The sequence below is a fragment of the Coturnix japonica genome, chromosome 3 (assembly GCF_001577835.2).
Source record: "Coturnix japonica isolate 7356 chromosome 3, Coturnix japonica 2.1, whole genome shotgun sequence".
Classification (NCBI taxonomy): Eukaryota; Metazoa; Chordata; class Aves; order Galliformes; family Phasianidae; genus Coturnix; species Coturnix japonica.
This window is the reverse complement of record NC_029518.1, coordinates 77,622,783-77,648,346: the sequence shown is the minus strand read 5'-3', so window position 1 is coordinate 77,648,346 and position 25,564 is coordinate 77,622,783. Positions and strand designations below refer to the sequence as shown.

The window sequence follows — 25,564 nt, the reverse complement described above, 5'->3', positions numbered from 1 at the left end:
TATTTTAGACATAATAGGAATCCACCAAAATTGAAAATATACAAAGAAAAGAAAGAAATCATGTTTTTAGGGTACTTACTTTTCCATTTGCTTTGCAGTTCTACTTACTGCATTCAAGATTATAAATAATTAAATAAATAAATTTAGAAGTATCAAATCATCCCTTAAAATATTAAATCTCTTAAAGTCACGGAGTTGAATCAGAAGGGCATCATAGTCAGTTCAGCTTAGGAAGTCAGCACACAACACAGAATAAAGAAAAAGAAAGTTCTGGCTAAACTTGTGTTAAGTATGCAAAAGTGCCAATAACTTGAAGTACCTGATCTCATATAGATCATCTATATACTCTGGTACATAAAGTTGCCCTTTTGAGTAACACCATCTATTACATAAACTTGCTTTAGACTCACCTCTGTTCCTGACAAAAAGATGAGAGAAAAGAATATATTCCTTTTTATCTTGCCATTTGTTTTCACTAACATCAAAAGCTACATTCTTTGTCTGTATGTCCTGTCATCCCACACTGCAACAACAACAATCAGCACAACAACAAAGTACCTCAAGACTGCTTCCAGCAGTCTAGGAGAAAACACATACTTTCCATCATTTTAACAGGCAATTCTTCTCCAAATACTGAGTGAAAACCTCTCTGTGAATACACGGTATCAGTTAATAAATTACACATGAACATTACACAAAGCTTCTGTCTCCAGTATCTTGGATGTTAGCAATTCACTTCAGTAAAGAAGAAAGAAAACTTCCTTCATTCCTTTAAGAACTAGAGGGAAGCAATTGCCATGGTGTGCCCAGGAAACTCACATCATTACATAAATTTAACATTATTGCTCAGATGTTTAATAAATCACCTGAAAAACTCTTAATCCTTGAAAGATTACTCAACAAAACCTTCCATGTCCCCACGTCCCTAGCTGCCTGTTTTCTTGTGCTCTTCCATCTTAACTTAATGACAATCTTTGATGAAAAATCTGGCAGTACTGGGTTTACCTGTCGAAATTGGACTCTTCAGTTCCACCTCCCCCTGGAAATCTCTTCCTTTCTGCTACAGTTCAACATAAAGCATGTAGTTAATTCAGGAGATTGTCTCAATGCCCCCTCCCCCCCCCTCCCCTCCTTTTTTTTTAAGTACTGCTCAAGTACTTTTTAAGTTACCGTGCTTTAGCACACAGGTTTTGAGATCAGACTTCCTTGACCTTGGAAATGTGAAATGAAGTAGCATGCCACACTGAAAAAATAAAAGCTGCCACCACCAAGCAGGTAGGAGCCTCAGTAGGCATTTGTTAAACTTAGAAAATCCAGCAATTGACCTCAAAGCTCTTCACCTAATGTACAGAGATGGCACTGATAAGAAAAATGAAATCTTCAGATATACTGCTGACAACAAAAGGTATTTTTTGCTTTAAGGAAGTAAAGAAGATCATCCCCAGTCTGTTCTTAACTCCACAGGCAAGAGAAGAAGAACAAGTAAAGGTAATTACAACTGCTGATCTTTATTAGCAATAATTAGCATAACAACATTATGCGGTAGAAAGCATGCTGCAACTTTGGAATTTTATAAAGAATGATACATTAATATTATCTTAAAGACAGATTACGGAGATATTTCGAAAATTTTACATTAAAAATAACTGTACGTAATGCACAATAATTCAAAAGTCTATGCAAATGACCTCTGCAGAATGATCTGAACTGATCACAGAATCATAGAATCACAAGGTTGGAAAGGACGTACAAGATCTTCTAGTCCAACCACCTTCCCATTACCTTTGCTACTACAAGATGGTACAAATGATGAGACAAAGATGTATCAACTATCCCCCTCACATTTCTGATTGTTTCTAAACTCTGAATACAGTTTTGCAGTTTAAGCAAGTTGTCTTTATGAACCTTCTCCAAAGCTATATACCTTATTTATTATTATTCTTATTATTTTTTTTTTTTTAATCTACTTTAAGGGTTGTCTCTTGATGTCTACTTTAGATCTACTCAATCTCCAAAACAGTAAATTAGAGAAGAAACTGTCTTTTCCCAGCCTGACAGAAAGGGACTACCAAATCTAGTAACAGCATGGGAAACAACAAGCATTAAATGAACAAATGTTTTCAGCTTAAATAAATAAATAAATAAATAAATCTTATTTTCAATTCCAAATACAGAACACACTGGATATATTATGCTCAGAAACAATTAGGTGCCTGTAAAGAACGGATAACCAAGGACTGCCGTAGTATTTAGTATAAAAAATGTCAGGTCATTAGGACATCAGTTAAAAATATAAAACCCCTGCTTCTATACTTTAAGAGCACTAATCAGGCATTTTCAAAACTCAGCAGTAGTTAACATATATCAAAGTTTATCTGGTGAATCATTTAGCATATGAACAACACTCACAATGATAATTTCAACATTATAAACTCAGCATTTCAAAGTGGCCTATATGAAATTCTACAGAGTTTGTCATTAATACTGGTGTCTAGTAAATACTTTAGAAACAAATTAAGATATCTCTGGTCTCACATTTGTTAACAGAATAAGGAAGTTACACACAAACTGATTTGAGTATATTTCACCTTTGTTAATGATTTAACCTACTACATCAAATTATAATCTTTCTGTTTACCTGATCTTGTATAACTGTAAATTCCTAAGAGTATATGAGGCATAAACATAAAACATTAAAACTAAATTTACTAAAGATCACTTAAACTTAATTAAGTTCACCTACTTACCTACATATGTACACCTGTTCAAAGGCTGCATTCACCACTAGCTGTGCAGAGATTTCCCTACTACAGACTTTGTTAGAAAAATTTGTCTTTCTATGTCTTGGTACAAAGCCTTTTAAAAATTGCCTCAAAAGACTATTGTTCTGATAGAAAACTATGAAACCAAACAACTAAAAATAATTCACAATTGGTTTCTAAGAGTCAGTTATGCCTTAACATGTCTTTGAGATAAATCAATCCAACTTTCTACTCAGGCTGTCTCATCGAGTTACTTTAATAGAGCAAATTGATGAAAATTTTATGACTGTCCCTTCCTGATACAGAATGAACAAATCAGGAGACGTGCATAACAATACTTGTGGGTGCTCATGGTGTGGTGTGACTTTTAAATTTGTGCTTCCTTTACTCTGCTTGTGACCTTCAAAGACAAAGTGTTCCCATTTTCACTGCAATAGATTTTTATCACGCATTCAAAGTGGCATTTGGTGGAACTAAGTATGGTAATTCCTGATTCTGACCTAGTCTTCTTGCTTTTGCCAAAGAGGCAGTGTTACTTTATAGAGGACGTATAATAGCATACTATCTGTAAATGCAGTTTAAATAAACTGTTTTTATAATACTTGACTTGATCTATCAGAACAAAGCAGTTTAAACCCCAGGTAAAACCAAGATGACAGTTAATGAACAGTGAATTACCTGTAGAAACTAGTTGTAGGGGAGACAACATTGATTTTCTAATTATGAGTTGTGTAACTTTCCCTATACTAGAACCATTTCTTGTAGTTTATACATGTGTAAATATTTTTCATATCGTTCTATCATATCTATATAACAATTCATCTCAAAGATACAATTGCTTTATTTGAATATTTTATTCTTTTTCAATTATGCAATTTCTAAGCATATAATTATACTCATAATTGCTAGAATACTTTTAAAATAAAAGTAGAATCAGTTACAGAAATGATTATTTTATTATTTTATATAAATATATAAAATATTTCATTATAATATGTATATTAATATATATTAATACATTAATATATATTATTATATGTTATATAATATTATAATATTATAAATATATAAATATTTTATTATTTCTTTAATCACTTTTAATCTAAGAAAACATCCCTTTTTTTTTTTTTCTTTTTCCATTTACTTTCACCAGCCATAAGCCACATTCTGCTAGTTTCACGTATGTTAGATTGCATGAACTCTATTGTACTAATAGTCTTGTGAAACTATTTTTCATGTTATCTTCATCATCCCAGTGACCTGAAGACAGAAATATGGAAGTCAATGCTGTATTACAGTACTGAATTGCTTCACATAACTAAAACACACACAGCTTCATTTTCTCCTCCTCATCTCCCACAACAGAACAAATTATAAGAATAATTGACATTCTTAGAAAGACAAAAATGGTGGCTTTCATTCAAAACAGAATGCTTTGTAATTTAACATTAAACCTTGCATTTATTTAGGCTGTGAAGTTACTTCAGAACAAAATAGTTCAGGTTACATTACATTACATTGGTATTAAAACTGATAAATTTATCTATGAAAATTTTGATTCTTAACTACTTTTAAATTGCTTTAAGATGATAAACTATAAAGGTGAATATGAGCAACATATTCATTTTATTAATGACTTTTTTCAAAGAAAATAAATACAGATATAATAGTAAAGAGGATGAAGAGCTACATGCTATTCTTTGTGGAAAAAACTTTTTATCCATTCTGCTTGGCTCACCAGGATATAATATCAGCAGCAATGCTCATAATCTTTCTAAGTTTTATTCCTTTGTGCAAGCATTAAACGCTGCTGATGCATGGAACATCTAATCTGCAGCTAACAATGACTGAAGGTTTTCTCATTCATTTCTAATTTGCTGTTTTAAAACTGCCGGCTCTTTTTTTTTTTTTTTTTTTTTTTTTAATTATTATTGATTAAACTTCATATTTTAATAAGGTTTCCAGAAAACTGAAAGTCAACATGCTTTTAGGTAACTGTTAAAAGAAGAGCAAAAGAATAAGCAAAACTGAGCCTACACTGAATCATTTGTAACAGATGAGAATTAGAAAAGATCTGGATTATAATTAATGAGATACTGAAGTCTGTCTTGAAAATTCTTTCAGCTATGTTCTTCTTTTCATGTCATTATTCCTATCCATTCTAGTTTTAATTCTTTTCTCACTACAATAATATTGAGTGGTGATCACATTTTTGTTGTTGCCCAGAGCAGCAGACACAGAGAGGAAAAAAAAAAAGAATCACTGAATTTTCATAAAAATTTCATTGGTATATAACAAGATGGGGAGAATGACTACCTCTGAAGATCAGTCAGATTAAAAAAACCAACCAACCAAAAACAAACAAACAAACAAAACAACAAAAAAAACCCACATCAAAGTGCTAAAAACTACATGCTCTCTCCAAGGATTAAACTATAAGTAGGCTATAGCTAAACAAATAAATCAATGAAACAATGCTATCCATTTTCATTTGTACAGAAAGCAATTGGGAAATTTTGTTCAACTGTTTTCATTATACCATATCTCATAATGAACACACAGCTTTTCTCTCTCTCTTACATCCCCATTAAGACATATCTACTCTTTCATTCAGTACTTTAGCTTGTATACCTGTCGTCTACTGCTTTAACCACTTTATGGTCAAACTTGAAAAACACGAACACTCTATGATGGTCCAAACTGTTTTTCTAAACCTTCGCCTCTTCCATCCTATTGTTTTTTTTAATAGCAAATTTTAAATTAATTTGTTTCATAGTGACATTTTAAAAAATGAACTCCCTGAGGCTTTCTAATCCAGCTTTTGTCAGACTACTTCAGAGTCAACTCTTCCACCTCTGGAAACCTGTTTCACTCCTACTATTCCTAATCTTTCTTTGTCCTTGGATGTCAAGTATTTCTATGTCTTTTAGAAGCACCAGAGTACTTAATTCACCTGTTAGACACTTTGGACTGCACGGTGTGTGCTTACATGGCTTTAAAGCTGGTCCTTACAGATGACTGATAGATTTCTCCTTTGGTCCTTACTCTTAATATCTTTCCAGTTGCACATGTTCAACTTTCTATACATTTTCTCTTCAGTAGTTCAATCCAACCTTGAAATTAAGGAAGCTTAGGATTCAGAACAGAAAGACAAAAGGTACCACGTTCTGGTCTAAGAATTTAAGAATTTTTTTTTCCAATCAGTCACTCTTTCTCCACACTCTGTCAGTACAGGAAAAGACATGAGCTAGGGTTAAGAACCAGTGTGAGTGTTCTAGCTGGGCATCAGTTGGTAGGAAGTAAGCTCATGTATGACTTGTTTTGTATTTAAATACATGATTACTAATATCCTTGTTTTTCCACCTTAGAAATAGATTTTATCTCAGTTCTCAGTTCACCAGTTCTACTTTTTATTTTATTTATTTATTTATTTATTTATTTATTTATTTATTCTTTCATTCCTCTCCCTCATCCCGCTGGGAGGGAAAGGGGGTAAGCAAATGATTGTGTGGTGCTTAGCTAACTCTTGGGTTAGAACACAACAAAGGGCCAATGCTTGTTCTGCAAATCAGTTATGAATTATGCCAATCAATGCTTAAAGACACTATGCTTTCCATCTCACCTCATCATCTGCAAGAGAAGAAATAAAAGGGAAGCTTACATCCATGACTACTTCCCCATTCTCACTTCAAACACCAAAGAAATGAATCAACAGCAATACAGTTCAGTCTCTTCCTTTCTTTGCTGAATGCACATGAGAACTGAAAAATTGCAAATACAAAATCTCACATTTCACATGCAAGAAGAATTGTACTAGAAAGGAGTTATAAAATGCAGAATGACTCATATTAATTTATGTTTTATGATTAAAACTCTCTACTGAACCCAAATTTTTGAGTTATCTACATATTAAAACTGATGAAAACACAAAATTAATGACCAAAAAACCCAAAAACCAACCAACCAACCAACCAACCAAACACAAAAACACTGAGGCAGGAAGAAATCTTTGGAGATTGTCTAGTTCTGGATCTTGTCCAGATTTGGACAATTGTTGGGTTTTGAGTATCTCCAAAGCCTTTCTGGGCAACACATTATAGTATTTAATCACTGTTACAACAAATGTCTATTACATTTAAATAGACTATCTCACATATCAGTTTGTACCCACTGATTCTTTTCCTTTCACTGGGCAGTTCTGAGAAGAGACTGACTCTGTGTTCTTCACCAGTCCCCTCCCCTCTGGTATTTACACGTTGACAAAACCATCCATTAACAAGTCACATCACCAGATGATATCAAGTTAGTCAGACATGCTTTTCTCTTTGTAAATTCATGCTCCTGACCACATTCTTTCATACTGTGTGTGAAAATAGTTTCCAGGATTATTTATTCTATGATCTTCCCACAGATTGAGGCTGACATCACAATAGTTGCCCAGATCCACCCACATTGCTTTTCTTGAACAGAACAGTGACGTGTTCCATTTCTGGCCTTTCCTTTTCTGATTTTGTTTGTTTTCGTTTTCTTCTATACATCCATTTCCTGTCTTCCAATTCTCAAGAACCGTTCCCAGTCACCTAAACTTTGCAAAGATAATCAGGAGTGGACTGACAGTGATTCCCTCAGCATTCATGGGCACATTCTATCAGGTTCTTGCAGCTGGGAGTCTCTCAGTACCATCATCTATCCCTTCCAGTACTGCTTTGTGGCTCAGCTCCAGCTGATTCAGATGCTTCTCTGGACAGAATTCCCAGTCCCTCTTCTGTTCCCAGGTCTCTGAACCAATTCTGTAGCTGCAGAATGGCAGATAAGGGAGGAGCCCTCATCCTAATGTTGATGACAAGCTTCCAGACTTCACCACGGTTTCCATTTCCCAATCTCATAAACACAGACTATGCCTGTTTTTTACTTCACTGTGCTTACACTATGCTTAGCAGTTCAAATTCTTGTAACTGCAGTTTCGGAAGATGCTGTTACTCTTTTAATGATCACTAGAATTGTGCAGTCTGCTGACAGCCTATTATAGTTCATTTACTTGGATACACAGATCCTCCTCCAGAGCTCATGTAACTCCTGCAGGCAAGGACACTGCATCCCCCAACCATAGCTTCAGCAAGAGGCCCCAGGACTGAATAATTGCACCCTTCTTTGGGAAATTGGTGTGTTCTGTGGTCTATGATGTGCAGGGATAGTTATTCCAGTGGGTAGCCGGGGACTGCACCCTGCAGCACCCTGCCACCACTGCTAAGCATATGGTGTCTCTGACAGAATTTCTGGCCCCCTGCTACACTGCTGTCTCTGCTGGCTGTGCTCCAGGCCAGCTAGTAACATATGCCCTCTCTTGCACTTGCTGAATGAATGCTTGATTCTCCCTTATGAGAAGTCAGACAGAAACAAAAAGCTGAAAGCCCCCTTTTTATCAAAGAACACTGACAACGAGGCTTGTGAGAAGCTGCTACAGCTTGCTAGCCATAACAGCATTTTGTAGCTGTCCCCTTCTAGGAGCAGGAGGCATCCTGAAGCTCCTCAAAGAGTTCCAGACATTCTCTGATGATGTTCCCAGAAAGCCTAGCATCTATCAATCTGCAGTCCAGAAACCACTGTGCAAACTGCTGCATGTTAGGTGCACTCCTATTTGTATATTACATATATTGTAAGCTTAGAATTTAACAGTGTTCTGTATTTTATTATTCTTTAACAGGTATGTTAAAAAAAAAAAAAAAAAAAAAGATGGTATGATGAATTTGGGTAAGTTTTTAGCACATTTCATGCACTCACAATTACCTCATAATTTTAGAAACCATTTTGTACTCCCTCCACTTAACAAATGTTCAACAAGTTGATCACGTCTCTTTGAGAGTCTGCAATCAAAATATATTATAAAGTTTTAAAGAAAACTACAACAGAAAGTGATTTAATATTCCAGCAGGAACAATGCTACTGTTTGAGAAGTAAAAGTTGATGAGTTGGATTAGTGTATTTTCATGCCTTGATATTAATTTCACAAGTGATTTTGTATTTCATTAGGATTTTAAGTAAAAATGGAACTATACTTTCAGAAAGCTGTTAAATAATGGTCAAAATTTCCCCTGAGGGCTTCAATATGTCAGTGACTTTTTAGTACATATTACTGAGCAATATTTTGTTGTTCGCCTCAGGCAACAGAAACCCTAAAGCTGATTTTGCACTTTGCATTGTAATAGGCAGCACACTACACATTTTCAGTTGTTAGTATCATTACCAGTGATAAAACCATAGAACACTTGCTGTCTTTGGAGGAAACACTTGTTTGCTCTTTCAAAAATTTCTTTAGATAATTCATTACTACATCTCCCAATTGACCAAATAAATCTTCTGAAGATGACTTTGAGTAAGAGGCTCATACATAATTGGATAGTAGAGTAAAAATAAAATAATGAGTCACAACAGAAGATGTCAAAAGCACAACAGTGAAATGTTTTGGGAAACATCTCTGCAGCAAGAGAGAAAGAGCTCGCCAAAGAACCCTGAAAAAATGCCAGATAAGAAGCCAGATGCTGCCTGCAAAAAAATATTCCAGAGTTTGGCATCTGGGACTATTAAATGCCAAGCTGATTCCCATCTGTGGGAAAAGCTGTTTACTGCTTCTGGGGGAAAAAAAAGTAAGAAGGAATATGGCAGTAGTCTAAAGGACTTCCAGTGAAAACAGAAGGCAGACTGAACTCAGCATTCAAATTATAATCATATCACAATTTACCTTTTATTTCCATGGTAGTGTAAAATATATTAATTCAGAAATAAGCATAATCTTAAAAATGCAATAAGCTCACTTAATCAGAATAGACACTAAGATCATCAAGACTTGCCATTAGCCTACCACTGCCAAATCTACAACTAAACCATGCCCCTGAGCACCACACATACACGTAATGCATAAACATGCATGCTTTTACTTAAAGTTCTGTAACGCATTCTTGAGATAACTTAGGAAATCACCTATTTCTACAACTTAGCACAGAAGAATTATTGCACAGTTTTAAGAAAGTGCAGAGGCTACTTTTAACTTTACTTTTTTAAAATAAATTCTCTCCAGAAGGGAAAAAAAACAAAAACAAAACAAAACAAAACAAAAAATCAAAGCTCATGGTATGTGCAACACTTCCTAGTGACACAACTAGTCATTTTTTAAGAACTCAGACCAGGTAACTGACAGTTACACTAACAAAAAAATAGTTTTTGATTTTCAAAAGATGACTTGGCTTCAAATACTATCAGGCAAAAATGGGCAATTACAGGGTGAGACATATTGACTGACAAAACAGGAAGCAGACAGGTTAAGACTAACTCTTGTTGACAGTATGTTTACCAAAATAAATTATTATTTAAGCAAAGATGAAGAAAGATATGTCTTCATCTTTACTTAGCATGTATATATATAAGGTACTATACTAAGGTACTATAGGGTACTATACTAAGTAAAGGTAATAGTAAAGGTACTACTTGAAGAAGTACTACTAACAAAAACTTGAACAACAAGATGATTTAAGAACTCAAAAGTCTGTCACTGCAAATACAGCTTTGTACTTCAAACGGAGTTTAAATGGTGGTAGGAAAAGCAAAACCTCTTACAGGATAGGAGAAGAAACATAAGTTTTAAATGAAAGTTTAAAAACAGACATTTTTGCACACTATTAGTAATTAGGCCCCATATTTAAAGATAATTTCTGGTACTGAGCAACTTTCATCTTTGCAGGAGTTATTGGGAGCATTATTTTAGCATCATTTGCGTGTTTCATCCTCACTTTAGCATCTTTGAAAAGGAAAGGCTAGCTTCTAGAATTAAAGACATACAAATAATATTGAAAAACATCTATAATGCTGTTGAAGGGTAACATTTCTCAGGTCTAGCAAAGATAACACAGTAGCTATTATAAAGGATGCAAGATCAATAGAATCATAGAATCACCTGCGTTGGAAAAGACCTTCAGGGACATCAAGTCCAACTATCAACATGGCCTACCAAGTCCCATTACTAAACCTGGTTCCACTCCTTCCAGTCACTCAGGTGTGCATTGCATGCACTTGATCTACACTGGGTTGGCCCTGCCTTCCTACCAAGTGCTCAGTTACTGTTTCACACTATGACTCAGCATTTATGCTACACCTGTCCAATCCAGTTCCTACAGGAGAGTGCTGTGGGAACGTCAAGTACTTTACTAAGATCCAGGTGAACAACATTCAAAGCCTAATCCATACTGCCAGCATTCAATCACTCCATTGTCCTACATATTGTTATGTGATGCTCACAATGTTCCTTATAACAGTTTCAACAACTAATACTGCCAAGTAACATGAATCTATGGGATTTAACCTAGGTATACAGTATACGAGGTTAATTCTCTAAGTTGTCAGTCACATTGATTGAAGCCATATTTCAAGTTATTTTACATCATTAGAAACGTCTCATATATAAAACTATGTTGCCTATTATTTTACTAGAAGAGTTTAAGAGATTTTCACTTAAAGTTTCTCTTAGTTAAGGTAGTAACAGCAAAGGAGATCCAAAAGCTTTAACTAGATTTTGTTGTTAGTAAAGCAGAACCTTAGATAGACCAGTAAAGATGGCGCAATTGTCATCAGAGACACAGAGAGTTTACACTATTTGAGAATTACAACAAGGTTCAAAGTGTACTAGAAACACAGGACAAATAGCTGTGAGGAAAAATATGTGCAGCGCTTACACTTCAACTGAATTTTCCCATAAACATTTTCTGTAGCAGTTCAGTATTTGACGGATCCAGAAAAAGTACTTTTTGAGCATTTTTTTTCTTCATTTTACAAGTCCTTGCCTTCATGCAGCTTGTCCAGCTATGAATAAAAACTAAAGAAGCCAAATTACCTTCTCCAATATATATCACACTTCCAGAAGCTGAAGGAATAGTTAAAATGTAAGGATAGGTAATAGACATTGCAAAATATTCAACAACATCCACGAGGACACTGAAATATTGCCTATACAATCCATCATAACATCCAAGAATTCAAATTGCCATAAGGTAACAGCTAATCAGGGATAAGCAGCCTGCAGTTATACAATTACTTTTCATTAGAAGTAAAAAAAAAAAAAAAAAAAAAAAACTGAAATTTTCACAATAAAAGGAACTCCATAAAAACAAACAAACAACAAACAAACAAACAAACAAAACCAAACACCTTTTAACAATTGTTTTTTTTCCACATCCCCCCAAACACAAATATGAGAAGAATGGCAATTTAAAATATTTTAACATATTTGCTCATCTACACTATTGCCTTCTTCTTTGATTACTGAATTGCAACAAACCATCTAGCAAAAGTATACATCTAACAATATATACAAATGCTATTAACTGTGTATACTGTGTACACATAAATTAATATTTCAATATAAATTAATTCACAGAGAAGGTTAAAAGAAAAAGGTCACTAAATTCTAGATGCTTCATCTTACATTTTTTAAGATAAATTTTATTTTAAATGTAAGAGACTAGGTAAAAACACCTGCAAATTTTCCCCTTTCAAGTCACAATTGAAAATTGCATTTAGCCCAAAATAAATCTTGCTTTTCTCCTTACGACTCTCAAAATCCAAATTATGTAATTATATCAGGGTCAATAAGAAAATGATTCAAATAAAAAAGGTATAAAAAAAACCAGGCAAGTTACAATTGTCCTTGGTGCTGCAGAAATTGTCTGTTTCTAACCATGCTGCATTTCCTTCTTGTTTACAGGCTGTATTATCAGGAATAGTATCACTGTTCAACAACTATACAGTGTATACTCGTTACATTGTTCTTCAAGTCACTGTATCTGTATCTACTATTAAGAGTTTAAATTCAGATACAAAATAATTTAGATAAACATGGTATAGACAATCTCTTGTTATAAATAATGGAAATTGACTTTTTATGGGGTCTATCCCCATAAGACAGAAACAAAATATTTTTTAAAATCTAAACAGTGTGGATAAAATAAAGGATAGTGTTTGTGTTAGAAATATATGGATAGAATCAAATCTTCACATTTTCTCCCAACATGGCTGTAAATTTTAGTTAAATTACTATTTTTGTGTAATTTTAAGTCACAAGGTGGCAGCAATGATATAATCTCTTTATCTAAAACTGCAAAAACACATTCACTCCCACTACTTTAACTCTTAAAACTTCTCCATTGCTTACAGGGCATAAATGACAGAAAGAGATCATGTATTTTCTTTGACAATGTGCAGTTCCAGATTACTTGCTAAGTGTTTTGAATTGATGCTTTGTTTTTTGTATTTTTTTTTAATTTTCCATCAACAACTCATTATGTTTGCTGACTTCAAATGAATGTGCAGTGAAACACTGTATCCATGACAGCAGTTGTTTGCTCATCTTTCTGTAATAACACACCATTCACAGAGCTGAGAAATAAAAGAATAACTGGATACATAAGCTTGTCAGTTCTGAAACATAATCATATAGTGAGAAGGTGCAATGCTTACCGATAGCTGTTGAAAAGATCTGTGCAGGTGCCATTATTTCTACAAGGCTCTGAGTCACATTCATTTGACTCGTATTCACAAAATGTTCCTTCCCATCCAGGCAGACAAACACACTGGTATCTCTGCAATGCAAGAAGGAAAATAATTTATCTGTTACTTTAGAAAAATAATAATAATAATAATAATACATTTACAAGAGGTATTATTATGATTTATCACTGCTGTTTCTTGTTTTCCAATGAGTGATTCACCATTCTAAAACTTGAAAAAAAAAAAGAAAAAAATATAAATCTATTATCAGTTTGGCCTGGTAATGTAATGAAGAAAGAGGGCAGGGTATGAAGTACGAGACATTACTTATTATCTGTATTTTTGCATCATCGACTTGTATATAAAAATACTTTACTATCTCTCCCTCTCTTGACCAAGAATTTTAGCAAAATGTAATACCTCTCCCATAAAGCTACATTGCCTCTTCTGCTTAAAACACAGGTACTTGCAACCATCTTGAGTTGTATTGCTCAGTATGCAGACAAAACAGAACTGAATATAAAATAGTTTATCACAAATATGTTTAATATTTTCAATTTGACATTGTGCATCAGTATATCAATTGTACAACAGTATGCAATTTACAACATGAGAACTACTGTCATCTATACAAGTGTATTAGATAGTAATAAAAATATAATAATTTCAAGTATTCTACCTTTGCGGTGGCAGTTCTTGATATATTGATGATAAGATGTGAATGCAAAATTTCTGATTAAATTGAATATAGCTTTTCAGCAGCACATACATCCACCTTTAAATGGCATATATTATAGAATGTTTTTGATCACACTGCAAAGCTATATCAAATTGTAATCACTCTTTACTATTATCTCAAGTCTCAAAATTATTATCTGGTAACTGCATGCAAGGAAGTGTTTGACAGAAGTTAAAAGCATAAAGCATCTTCTTCCTGCCTGTGTTCTAAAACAAAAGAGAAAGGTGAGCATCTGTTGAATTGAATATTCATTAGAGATGGGCAGCACAGCAAACACTTCCATTCAGCAGAAGTTTTAATTGCTTCTTTTGTAACATGCTTACTTCTAACAAGGTTTCTCTCTATCAAGAGTTCAGAAATGCTTTAATGGTAAGCATGACTAATGCATATTATTTCATTACTTGCTAAGCACTGCAATAGGCTTCAGGGTAGATTTTAAAGCCTATTAAATTCCATGTAAATTGGAGAACATTAAGAAACAAACAGCAAAAAAGTTTAAGGGTTTTTTAAAGCCAAGTGCATAAACAAGCTGCCATAGCACAACGATCAAATGTATAATGTATCAGAGTGCTGAGAGTGCAGACTCTGTTTTAGCCATCTTTACTTTGGAAACAGACATATATGATTGTGTTTAAAAGAGATATGGCCTAAGAACCTATATCATGGTAAACAGGAATTAACTTCTCAATACAGTTTAAAGATAAATAATGAGTCAGAACTTTGGAACAAATGTATGTTTTTTTGCAATTTTCCTATGTTTTTCTATAAGTTCCAGTAATATTCTTACTCACTCCTGATGAATAAAAACTTATTTTATTGGAACAAAGACATCAAAATTAAAAAGAAAGTAATTGTTTAAAAACAAACTTGGCATGGTTGCCCTGAAGCGTCAGAAGGTGTGAAACAGCTGAACTGTTTCCAACATTCAGAATTAAACTACATACATGTGTATGCTTCTACAGCTGATCAAGTCAGCTCTCATGCAATCAGATCTATAGATAATGTATTTGTGATCTCTATTTTTCCCAACTCACTGCATCTTTTTTGCGCTTGTGGTGACTAGCAAAGATGCAAACTTACTTAGGACATATCAATGATTTCTATGATTTTCTGAATGCAACAAGATGTATTTTAAAAGCCAGAATATAAAAGTGCAGGCCTTTGTCCTCAGTTAAAGTAGGGCATTCAGACAATTAGAACTTGTCTATGACTTCTAAGCAAGTAAAAATAAGAAAACAGAAAAATATTGCGCCAAAGAAAGGAAAAAGGCAAAAACGTTGATATAGATTATATTAGCCCATGTCTGCATCTGCTATTACATCACAAATTCATCCAAATTCACTGTTAACTATTTTAACTAACTGGCCAATTTTTCTGAGTTTTCCTCTATTTCCTGCACAAATACCAGCGCAACAAAATAAATAATAGTAATAAATAATCATGCAACAAACACATAATGCAGAAATAGGGACAACTAATTCATATTCACAAATAACTATTAAATTATTATTATTATTCCTTACTACTTCCTAAAACTCTTCCAGAAATTGATTAAAAAAATGGATGTAAAAGGAGGCTGAAAATCATTCCATTTAGAAAGCAGTAATAATTAGTGTCTGGTTTTATTTATTTATTTATTTTTATTTTATTACAATGAATTATAAGTAGAGACAGATAAAATAGATATAAATAAGATAAAGAAAATACACTGCAGAAAAGGACCTGCAAGTTCTTGGGGACAGGAAGATAAATGAGGCAGCCCTGGAAATAAAGGCAGCTAATGATCCACTGGGCTGCCACAGGGGAAGTGCTGCCAGTGAGTGGAGTGAGGTGAATATTTCCCACGCGCAGCCTAGATTGCTGTGTCTAATTCTGGGTTCCCAGCACAACAAACACATGGACAGACTGCAGAGATCAGCAAAGGGCCACCAAGATCCCTGACAAACTTGGGCATCACTCCTATGAGAAAAGACTGAAAGAAGGAGGACTGTCAGTTAGGGCATAGCATGCATCAAACAATGCAGAATTACAAGATGCTGCATTTGGAAAGTATGAGGTGGATTGTGCAGAACAGAGGAAGAATAGAATCTGATTCTTATTCACATATTTCTTCATTTTTATTTATTTTAACTATGTACTGCTACACATATTAGACATGAAAATAAATGGTACTTTTGAGTTCCTCCATGCCATCTTTTGCTTGCTCTCTAAACAGTGTAGTAAATGTATCAACTCTTGAACAAATATCCAAAATAAAAGTGTCAAAGTAAAAGAGGGTAGATTTAGACTGGATATAAGGAAAATGATTTTTTACAGTAAGTGTAGTGAAGCACAGGAACGGGTTGCCCATAGACACAGTGAATGTTCCATCCATGGAGACATTCAAGACCAAGTTGGATGGGGCTGTGAGCAACCCAACCTGGCCATAGATATCCTTGTTCATTGCTGAGGAAATGGACTAGATGACCTTTAAATGTCCCTTCCAACTCAAACAATTCTATGACTATGATAACTATAAGCACACTACTGTGTCATTACCCTATTAATGGTGTGGATGGTTAAGAAAGCAATATTTGAGACTATCTGCATATTTACCCTTATTTGACATTGTAATTGAAGAATTAATAATTTTCTTAAGCCTTTCTGTTATTTTACTGGAAAATGGCAAACAAACACCTGACAAATAGAAACTACAATGAGAAAGTTTCATCATGCACAACCAGGATCTGAATTACAAGCAGGCTTATCTTCAAGCCTGAACTTGCAGATATAGGCTGAGAATAATTTTTACCCTACAGAGCTACATACCAAGGATTCTTTCCACTTGGAACACAGAATTAACAAAAAAAAAAAAAAAAAAAAAGTAATTTCACTTTTAAAGATACTATTGAGCAGGTCCATTTTTAGATGGTGTAATAGCCTTTTAATTCTTTGCAAATAGAAAGGACAAAAAGATGGAAAATTAATGGAAAGAGAAATACTCAAGCAGAAATGTAGAAATCTCTTCTTCATCTCTGAACCCAGTGCCTCAGCCAGGCCATGCTTCCTACAGTGTAACTCTGTTAAGGATGAGCACACAGTAAGATTGCTCATCACTGCCACATATTGTGAGATGTATTCCAACAAGAAACTCCAAAGCTTGCCTTTGTAGTTTTCTTTTCTTTGCCCTGGAAAATAACAGTATTTTTGCCTCTGCATAATACTTTTCATCACAGAATTATTTTCCTTGGAAGTCTTCTTCCTACAGAAAATATGCATGCAACTTTGTTACTGCTAATAGCCGTCATTTTACCCTGTGAAATAAATGTGAATACAGAAATGTAAGCATCTCTGAAATGATATTCATTATTGTCCTTAATCATATTGAACTCCTTATATTACTTAAATTTTTTTTTGTTGTTGTTGTTGATTTAAAGGTCTTTTCTGAATTGCCACTTTAATACTTCACTTTTAATTTACTATTTATTTAACAATTTACACAATAAATTGTATCTAACCCTTATCTAAAGGCTGGCTGCAAGAAAGACAGGGAGGGACTCTTTAGTAGTGCCTGTTGTGATAAAGGATAGCTTTAGGTTATATTTTGAAAAGTGAGGGTGGTGAGGCACTGGAACAAGGTGCCAAGATTAGTGGTGGATGACTTGTCCCTGGAGACTTTCAAGGTGAGTCTGGATCAGGCTTGGGCAACCCGATCTAGCCGTGAACATCCCTTTCATTGCAGAGAAGCTGGACTAGATAACTGCTAAATGTCCCTTCAAGCTCTAGGGATTCCATGATTCTAGGATTCTATGATATTCAACAACATGCATTTTTCTCATTTTTCCATATGACATTGTTTTCATTACATGAGTCTTTGCATTTTTATCCTAAATAAAACAGACTATTTCATTCAAAAATGAAGGAAACAAAACTCCCACCTTTTCATCTTCAGATGGTTTGAACATAACTTTAATCTTTGCTAAAGAAAACCACATAAAAGAAGATCCACCCAGAGTGAAATCCTAGCAATTACATTACCTTTCTTTCTTACTATAATAAATTTACCTGTGCCTAAAAACACATAGGAACAGTGAATTTATTAATGGTGTTGCTTCACAAGCAAAAGAAAATAGACTTCTGAGATAAGCATGTACAATAAACTAACACTAAATAGTAGCAATGTAAGTTGATAAAGCAGTATGGAGTTTTAGAAGCTAAACCTCAAAATGCTAACAGTATACTCACTCATTCTTTTAAAATCCATTTACATTTTTTTGCCTTGAACTTATAAATTCTGTACAAACTGATATTAATAATAAAATAGTTTTTTAATTTAAATTTTAACCAAGAAGAAAAAAAGAAACATTATAAATTTGTCTATCTGTCCAGTCTATTAAATAATTAATGCATTAAATGAGTAGGGAGGAGTATATATAAAACATGTGCAAAAGATATGGTATCTTTCTCAAGTCAGTTACACACTAGTGCTAAATACAAGCCTACACTTTCATTTAGTGCGGGCTTCAACTTAAAATACATCTTGTATCTAGACATGCAGCATATTCAGAACTCTGTAATTTGTAATCATAAGGAAAATTACCATAAATAGGAATACAACTTATTTACATAGTATGCCTTTATACACTACCATTTCAAAAATGACAGCTTTGCTAGTAAATTTGTAATCATTGTTGCCTTCAATATTGATCATTTTAAAGCAGCACATCTGTAAAAACAAAACCTTTCAGAAAATTTAGTATATTTAAAATTAAATAATGAGTAATGACAAACTCCAAGCTACTTTAGATTTCATCTTCCCATTGGAAACAAACAGATTACAGCCCTGTAAGAGGCCATGCTTTTGCACTATTGCCTCAAAGTTTGCTGAGGATGGACAAGTCCAAACAAGTCCTGGGCAAGGGTTGAAAGGACCTTGCCTCCCTCCTATAAATTGGAGCAAGACCAGCCCATGCATTGAGAATCTAATAAATTACCTCCACTATCGCTCAGTTCTCACACTACACCTGAAATTTCAATGGGATTAAGTCTGCCATGATTTTGGTGAGAAGATTCATCTATAAAATGGTATGACATGCAAACATGCAATGTGATTTTTAATATATTAGTAAAGATTTTCTATTTAAGAATTTCCCAAATCAAACATAATTTAAGTTTTCCTATGTAATAAATGATAAACTTTTGTCTTTACAGTAAATAGCATCGATCACTGAATATTTATACCTTTCTTCCATTCCCACACTAGAGACAGAGCTTGCTAGAAAATACGCCAAAGAAACTACTGTCAAAGTGACAGGTACTGAACAGCACAGGGAAACTAATGAAAAACAACAGCTGTAAGTTGTTCAAGCAAAATAAACTGAACTAGTTCAGATAGTGACAAACATTGGAATATCAGCCTTTGATCAGTACATTTGGTTTGACATTTACCTCAGTTATTCAATAAGTTGTTGAAGGTCATAAACACATTTTTGTTATGCAGAAATACAACAACCAAATCCACTTACAACTTGTTAAGAGCTTTCAGTGTGCCCCTAGATCTCAAGTATGAGAAGAGCTATGGGAGTTAACTGGTATTGCGCAGGAATAGTCTAGGCACTGATAGACAGAAATAATATTTTGCTTCTTTATTTCAAATCCAGTGTTGCTGCTGGCAGCTTTTTAAATCAAGTAAGAAAACCCAGCAAAACTAATACTGTTTTCCACAAAAAAAAAAAAAAAAAGCTGTCTTCTAATACCTGATTCCAACCAAACCTTAAACATACATCCATTATCACAGCACACCTCAAACACTACAAAGTGCTATTTTTGCCAACTTCAGACTCAGAAGTAGGGGAAAGTCAAAGAAACAGGCTCATCCAAAAATACTTCAGCCTAAATATTCTTAGAAGCACGCAGACCTTCACAGGATTATTTGATGTCAGCTGCTCCCTTTTGAACTTTCACTCATCCCTACTTTAAATTTATAGAGCTTTTCAATATAATAAATCACATTATAAATTAATGTGCAGCTCCTATCACATCTAATACAAAGAGGGATTTAAGAGGTGCCAAGCACAGGCACTTGTGACCAGCTCTACATACTGCTGGCATAAAGACTAACAGCTGGATACCTAAAAGACAACAATCAAAGAAAAAAAGATGATTCTATAATAATTTCTATCCAGTCTATTCCAATACTATCAGAGCAAGAATCAGGTTCAAAATCATACACAGAGCTTAAGTGATGCTGTTCTCCAAACTAAGACACAAAACACGAGGTTCAGCTCCGCTGATGGCCGTAAGAGAGCTGACAGATATTGTGCAGTGGATAAAGGAAACGTGCTTTGTATAGCAACTAGGAAAAAATCATTATGAGGCAAGGATGGGACTGTGTAGGAAAATTAAAATAAATAAATAAATAAAATTAAAGGCATCGAGAAACATAAACATAAAGAAGAAAACACCAGAAAAACTCATACCTTGACAAAATGCAACTTCATGTAATGTCATTAATGTACATTTGGTTGTAATTAATTTTGTTCTTTGCCACAGTCTAACAACTCACTATCTGGCCACGTGGTGACTGCCTTTTGGTATCGCACAGCCATTCCAAACAGCTGTTTGCAGTTCCTGGAAATTCACACTTTCTCAACTCCTTGTAGCAACCTCCTTGTGCAACTCAACTTGCTTATGTATGGCAGCCTGGTAAAAGGTGAACACTACCTAAACCCCACTAACCACAGATAATGGTGACAAAGCTTAAACCCTACCACCAACCACTAAGGGTGGCCTCTCCTGTCTTGCAAGAACCTTCTGGAAGCTGAGGCAGGGAGCAGCTGGGCAGCAACAGCCAATCATCAGGTGCTGCAGAAACGTAATTTGATCAGAACCAGGTATTCCCCATCCCCTCCTGTGGCTTTGTGTAAACAATAAGCTACCATTATTTGTTACTCTTCAAACTTGATGGTTTTTTGAGGAATCCCCACAGTTTTTCTATTTCAGTATTTCCAAAACATATTAATTAACATCAAGGTTGTGATTCTACAGAAATCTGGTGTGTTTTGCTTACTGAAATTTATTCCAGTTGCTTTTAACTACAGATTTTGAAAATAATGTTTTAGAACACAGAAAGAACTTGAGGACAGAGGGTTCATTCTTGCATGGGTGATACAGTTTTACTCAAATATTTTAAAAAAAGGATACTGAAGTAGAACAGACTACACACGTGTCATCTAGAACAGCAGACTTAAAAAGCTTCTTTATTTCACATAGCTTGCTAAATTTTATTTGTGGATTTTTCAGTCTTCTGACTTTGATTATAGACACAAACAAAAGTAAAACCGTATGTTGAGGCAACATGATATGGTTTAAACTTGCAGATTAAATTAAAATCAATGGCTGTAGTGGATTTCTTTACTTAATAGAAATTTCTAGAATCTACTTAAAAAGTTTAGTGTCTGTGTGCAAATATCTTTTAAATGGCATGAATCTTTTCATCATCTGATTATAAGCTGAAAGAAAATTAATTGAGTCCCATATTGGATTCTTCCATTACTGCAACAGAAGCTTAATATATTAAAGATCAATTATATTAGAGATCAATTATACTGCTGACACAGACTTGAGACTCAGCTCCCTAGAAAGGAAGGCATACAGCTGTTACAGTGTAGAAAGCAAGGAAAAGAATTCTTACTCAGCTTTCACTTGCCATGAACCTGGTGGCAGCTTACTTCAGGATGGAAAGGGTATAGCTTACTTCCCCAGTTCTAACAACTCATACACCAAGTAGACCTGAAGAAGGCATGACAGCATGGGGCTGCCAACAGACGAATTATTATAGATCTGTATGGTAAGGGCTAAAGGTAGGAACGAAATTCAGTACTGAAAGAAACTGAACCAGTTCCTTTTTCAGATGTTTTAAAATAGAGGTGGATAGTCACAGAATTGCTTAAAATGCAAATGTAAATAAAATTGTCTCAGGCTAAATGATTGCTTCTGGAAAGTACGTAAAGGAAGCAGAAAATACCACTGCTTAAGCATTCTGAAAGTTGAAAGGTATTTTAAAAGATAAAAATGTTTCAAGAATTGTTCTTGTTCTTATTTTCATTTGCATAATGTGCTTATAATCTTCTCAAAGATAACAAAGATAATGCAGCTCAAGGAAACAAAGCAGAGCTCTCTAACATTCTGCACATTGACAAATCAGGAGATAATGAAGTGCACCAGAGCATCTTTGCTGTTTTGGTATTTCATTGAGTACGCATACTGTTAACAAGAATAAAGAATATTTGTTTACTGATAAGTATGGAAAAAGCCAGCATAAGCATTATTCTTGATTAGTTGCAGCCACTGTACTAAATAATAAATGAGGAAGGAGGTCCCAGTTTTGTAAGGCAAGCAGGATGGTGTTTATTTAGAATACAAACACTGCATGCATCATGAATAAACTCTTCATTTGAAAATTAAAATAAGAAACTTTCTTTTTTTTTTTTTTTTTTACATTTTTTCCCTGAAGGATCATGCTTTTAGTACACAATTTTAGAAAAATAATTACATACATGCATGGAAACACCAATAGTCATTGTAGGAGACAATGACTTTATATTCACATTTAATTAATTCAGAGATATATCAGGGTTCCTTCTGTGTACTCTCTTCGCCATGGAAAACATATATTTTTATGAGAAAGATGAAAGAAGCTCATTTGACATCCAAATGACTAAAAAGGCAAACGGGTGAATTTGTAGTACTTAACATTCACTTGAATAAATTGTGACATTGAACAGAACAGTACAGAACTGAATTAAAAAAAAATCCTACAGGTAAGGATAAAGCAACACCACATTAGAAATATGTGACCAAAACTAGAAGTAGAACCAAAATGCAGGAGAATTGCCAGGGACAGGAGTAAAGAGGAAATACTGTCATTAGGCCAAAGAATAGTTGTGTAAAATGACAACAAAAAGGAGCAAACTGGACTATTTCTCCCCGTAAGCACATGATTCAGCTAGAAAACTTTTGTTTCTAGAAGTAAAACTGCATGACAGTCACTCAAAAAGTAATGTCTTCAGTTTATTTCCATGGAAACTACAACAGGTACAAAGAGAGCAATAACACTATTTGAATATTTGATCACTAACACTGCCTTGAATAGACAGAATCAAATCTGGACTATATATTGGATGTGGTAGATAGCCCAGCCAAGACTAGCAAAGCACTCCATATTCTTCAGACTGGTATGGGGACCTGATATTATTCTGTTGTAAGAGAAAGGCTGTCTCCTTCTCTGGCCTGACAACAAAAGTTCAAGCTCTTAGCATATTTCACGTTGCAATATAGCAGTCAGAGTTGATGGTTTGAACTAAAAATCCACCTGCGTCCGTGACAGGGGGCCGTAGGCCCCGGAGGGGCCCTAGGCCGAAAGAAAAAGTTAATTAGGAAAAGAAAACAGCGGATGCAACGATCTAAGAGGCACACATCTTATTTACTAAATACTATATCGAAATACAGGATAACACAATATAATACAATATAATTGAAAATGAGCTAACGAATCAAGCAAAATAGGAGAGAGAATGAGTCCGTAACCGAGAGGCCTACTGTAAATCTAGGCGAACGGCTGAAGCTCCCACACACTCCCCTGAACGCCAGAACTCGAAAGACGTCAGTCTGTTCTGCGGACAGAGTTAATATAGAGTCCCAGTCCCGTGACCTAATCGTGTTGTTCCTGGGAGATGTTAGTCTTCTTCTGATAATGTTGCAGATTCAGTAAAATTATTCATGCTTTATATGTGTTTTGATGTGGAATACTGATTAGCAAAAATACAAAATTATTAAACCATGACATTCCACCCCTTATTCTAACATCATTACATTATATTATACATACATACACACTCATATGTATAATTGTGAATAATTCAGCAACCTTATTTTTTCTCAACAATCTATATTTATTCCATACAAATCCCTAAGTTGAGAACAAAACTCTATACCTAACCTACTATTTATTAATTTTGGAAAATGGCAAAAACTGCCAGAGAAAAAGGAAAATATGTCAGCGGTAGAGGGAAAGGCAGTGCTAGTAGGGCGTCCCCCACATCAAGGTTCACTCATTCCTTTCCCAGCCACCACAGCAGATTTCCTTTTGACTTATACTTCTTTCATGTGTGCTTCTACACATGCATGGCCAGTGCAGGATATAGAGTCCAGATGGAAAAACTTGCTTACAGAATGCCTATATTAAGGTATATGAGAGAAAAAGTGTTTCCTTAACATTAATCCACTCTATCTTAAGCTCTATAACCTAATTGAACTGATTCTGTACCTAATTGAAATATTTCTGAGACTCTACCTATATATCTACAGGAAAATCATTGGCTGCACTCCCCCAACATCAAATTCCCTTGTGGTCACACATTGAACATTCCCATTTTTGTCCATCACCCACCATGTGCACCCAGGTCCCTGGGCAAAGACAGTACCCCGGAGAGGTTTGCCCTTTCCAGACGCTGGAAGAACCAAACTGTTTTTCCCAACACACTCTTTATGTGTATACTACAGGAAACCTTATCTCCCTCCACAGTACGTAGGGAGCTGGATTGGTTAGGACCATTACGATTACTAGATCCTCGAGTGTTGACCAACCAGGTGGCTTCTGCTAAATGGTTTCTCAATTTTTATACGTTCCGCCACCAGTGCTTTCAACATAGTTTTCCATAACGCATTCGAATCGTTCAATCTTACCAGAAGCTGGTGCATGATAGGGAATATGGTAAATCCACTAAGACCATGATTTTTGGCCCAAGTGGTTACAGAGGAATTTTTAAAATGGTCCCATTATCTGATTCAATTCTTTCTGGAGTGCCATGCCGCCACAGGATTTGCTTTTCCAACCTAATATGGTGTTTCGGGGCGGTAGATGGGTACTGCGTATGTTTCGAGCCACCAGTGGTTGCCTCCACCATGGGGAGTACATAACGCTTACCATTGCGAGATCGTGGCAAGGTGAATATAATCAACCTGCCATGCCTCCCCATATTATACTTTTGCCATCGCCCTTCCCCCAAAGAGGTTTCATCCTCTTGGCTTGTTTAATTATGGGCGCATGTTTCACAATCATGACATAATAACTTGAGCAATAGCGTCCATAGTTAAGTCCACCCCTCGGTCTCTGGCCCACTTATATGTTGCATCCCTTCCTTGATGACCTGAATGTCTCGTCGGCCCACCGAAGCTAGGAATAATACACCCTTTGTTCTGCCAGTCCAAGTCTATTTGAGCCACCTCAATTTTGGCAGCTCGATCACACTGATGGTTATTTTTATGGTTCTTCAGTAGCCTTACTTTTAGGCACATGAGCATCTACATGGCGCACCTTTTACAACAATGTTCCTTATTCGGAGCAAGCAATGTCTTCCACAGTTCAGCAGCCCAAACAGGTTTACCCTTTCGTTGCAATTATCATCCTGCCCACTGTTGCAACCACCACCATAAGGCAATTTGCCAGCCATCCATGATCAGTATAAAGATGAAGCTTGGCCACCTCTCC

The 25,564-nt window shown here is 34.9% G+C and overlaps 1 protein-coding gene across 2 annotated transcripts in view; it reads right to left on the bottom strand.

Annotated features, from left to right (window-relative positions):
* EYS (eyes shut homolog) overlaps positions 1–25,564 on the bottom strand; it is a 771,550-nt gene that overhangs the window by 420,426 nt on the left and 325,560 nt on the right. For both annotated transcript variants that reach the window (XM_015859149.2, XM_032443873.1), the window contains one exon: positions 13,266–13,387. In XM_015859149.2, coding sequence (XP_015714635.2) covers positions 13,266–13,387 — 122 coding nt within the window. The remainder of the gene's footprint in view (positions 1–13,265; positions 13,388–25,564) is intronic.